General features: G+C 55.5%; 1 protein-coding gene across 1 annotated transcript in view; it reads right to left on the minus strand.

The window, feature by feature from the left end:
- The window catches only part of LOC130587178 (spectrin beta chain, non-erythrocytic 4-like), a gene marked incomplete at its 3' end in the record, with an annotated part of 21,965 nt that overhangs the window by 3,374 nt on the left and 15,938 nt on the right, over positions 1-2,653 (minus strand). The window contains exon 8 of the mRNA XM_057388142.1: positions 1,888-2,183. Coding sequence (XP_057244125.1) covers positions 1,888-2,183 — 296 coding nt within the window. The remainder of the gene's footprint in view (positions 1-1,887; positions 2,184-2,653) is intronic.

A 2,653-nucleotide genomic window follows, 5' to 3' on the forward strand; every position in this document is an offset into this window, starting at 1 on the left:
TTTGGTGGAGCTCCAAACCTTGGAGAAACTCAAACTGTGGTGGAGCTCTGAGGTTTGGTGCAGGTTCTGCATTGGTGGAGCTCCAAACCTTGGAGAACCTCAAATTGTGGTGGGACTTTGAATTCTGGTGGAGCTCCGAGCTTTGGTGGAGCTCAAAACCTTGGTGGAGCTGCGGGTTTTGGTGGAGCTCCAACCACTGGAGAACCTCGAATTTTGGTGGAGCTCCAAACCTTGGTGGAGCTCAAAACCTTGGTGGAGCTCTGAGCTTTGGTGGAGCTCAAAACCTTGGTGGAGCTCTGAGTTTTGGTGGAGCTCAAAACCTTGGTGGAGCTGCGGGTTTTGGTGCAGGTTCTGCCATTGGTGGAGCTCCAACCACTGGAGAACCTCAAATTGTGGTGGGACCTTGAATTCTGGTGGAGCTCCGAGGTTTGGTGGAGCTCAAAACCTTGATAGAGCTGTGGGTTTTAGTGCAGCGTTGCCATTGGTGGAGCTCCGAGCTTTGGTGGCACTCCAAACCTTGGAGAACCCAAAATTTTGGTGGAGCTCCGAGCTTTGGTGTAGCCCAAAACCTTGGTGGAGCTATGGGTTTTGGTGGGCCATTGCCATTGGTGGAGCTCCACCCACTGGAGAACCTCAAAACGTGGTGGAGCTCCAAGGTTTGATGGAGCTCCGAGCTTTGGTGGAGCTCTAATCCACCATATTTTGGTGGAGAACCTCAAATTGTGGTGGAGCCCCAAGGTTTGGTGGAGCTCCAGGGTTTGGTGGAGCTCAAAACCTCACTGGAGCTCAGAACCTCGGTGGAGCTCCAAGGTTTGGTGGAGCTCCAACCATAGGAGAACCTCAAATCTTGGTGGAGTTTTGAGGTTTGATGGAGCTCCGAGCTTTGGTGGAGCTCCAAACCTTGGTGGAGCTCCAAACCTTGGTGGAGCTGCGGGTTTTGGTGGGGCATTACCAATGGTGGAGCTCCAAATCTTGGTGGAGCTTTGATGTTTGGTGGAGCTCCAAGGTTTGGTGAAGCTTCAACCACTGGAGAACCTCAAATCTTGGTGGAGCTCCAAGGTTTGGTGGAGCTCAAAACCTCGCTGGAGCTCCGAGTTTTGGTGGGGCATCGCCATTGGTGGAGCTCCAACCACTGGAGAACCTTGAGTTGTGGAGGAGCTTTGAGATTTGGTGGAGCTCGGACCTTTGGTGGAGCTCCAAACCTTGGAGAACCTCAAATCTTGGTGGAGCTCCGAGGTTTGGTGGAGCTCCGAACCTTGGTACAGCTCCGTGTTTTGGTGGAGCTCCGAGGTTTGGTGGAGCTCCAAGATTTGGCGGAGCTCCGAGGTTTGGTGGAGCTCCAACCCTCGATGTCCCCCCAGTGTCCACCCAATGTCCACTCATTGTCCACCCAATGATCTCACCCTTAATGTCCATTCAATGTCCACTCACTGTCCACTCAATGTCCCCTCAATGTCCTCTAAACATCCTCCCAATGTCCATTCAATGTCCACTCATTGTCCACCCAATGTCCACTCACTGTCCCCAATGTCCCTCCGACCACCCCCCGCTGTCCACCCTCTGTCCACTCACTGTCCACTCATTTTCCACTCAATGTCCACTCACTGTCCACTCAATGTCCACTCAACATCCACTCAATGTCCACTCCATGTCCCCAATATCCCTCCGGCCACCCCCCACTGTCCACCCTCTGTCCACTCACTGTCCACTCAATGTCCCCAATGTCCCTCTGGCCACCTCCCTCTGTCCACCCCCTGTCCACCCATTGTCCACTCAATGTCCACTCTCTGTCCCCTCAATGTCCCCTCAATGTCCACTCACTGTCCACCCCCTGTCCACTCACTGTCCCCCCACCGTCCCCCCATTGTCCACCCACTGTCCCCTCACCGATTGGACGCTTTCTTTCCGGCCGCTCCGTCCATCTCGTGTTTCCTCAGCAGGAACCCCTCGTGGGTCACTCGGTGTCCTGGCGGAGTGGCCGGAGCCGGCGGCGAGGGGCCGGAGCCGGCCTGAGCCGGCGCTGACCGCGAGCGCCGCGGTTCGGCCGAGCTTTGGCCGGAGTCCTTGGGCCGAGGGCGGCGCCGCGGCTTCGGCCGGTCACGGGCGCGCGGACGCTCCGGACGGGGCGTCCGGTCAGGGAGGGACTCCGGACCGGCCGGAATGCGGCCTGGGGACTCGCGGGGCTGCGGAGAGTGGACAGAGTGGACACAGAGTGGACAGTGAGTGGACAGTGAAAAAATTGAGAAAATTGGGGAAATTGGGGACAGTGAGTGGACAATGAGTGGACATTGAGTGGACATTGAGTGGATAGTGAGTGGACAGTGAGTGGACAGTGAGTGGACATTGAGTGGATAGTGAGTGGACAGTGAGTGGACATTGGGAACATTGAGTGGACATTGAGTGGACAGTGAAAAAATTGAGAAAATTGGGGAAATTGGGGACAGTGAGTGGACATTGAGTGGACAGTGAGTGGACATTGAGTGGACATTGAGTGGACATTGAGAAAATTGGTGACATTGAGTGAACATTGAGTGGACATTGAGTGGACATTGAAGATGAGTGGACATTGGGGACATTGAGTGGACAGTGAGTGGACATTGAGGGGTCCGGTCAGGGAGGGACTCCGGACCGGCCGGAATGCGGCCTGGGGACT

The sequence above is a fragment of the Malurus melanocephalus genome, unplaced genomic scaffold (genome assembly GCF_030028575.1).
Source record: "Malurus melanocephalus ecotype Western Australia unplaced genomic scaffold, MMel_1.1 scaffold_1602, whole genome shotgun sequence".
NCBI lineage: Eukaryota > Metazoa > Chordata > Aves > Passeriformes > Maluridae > Malurus > Malurus melanocephalus.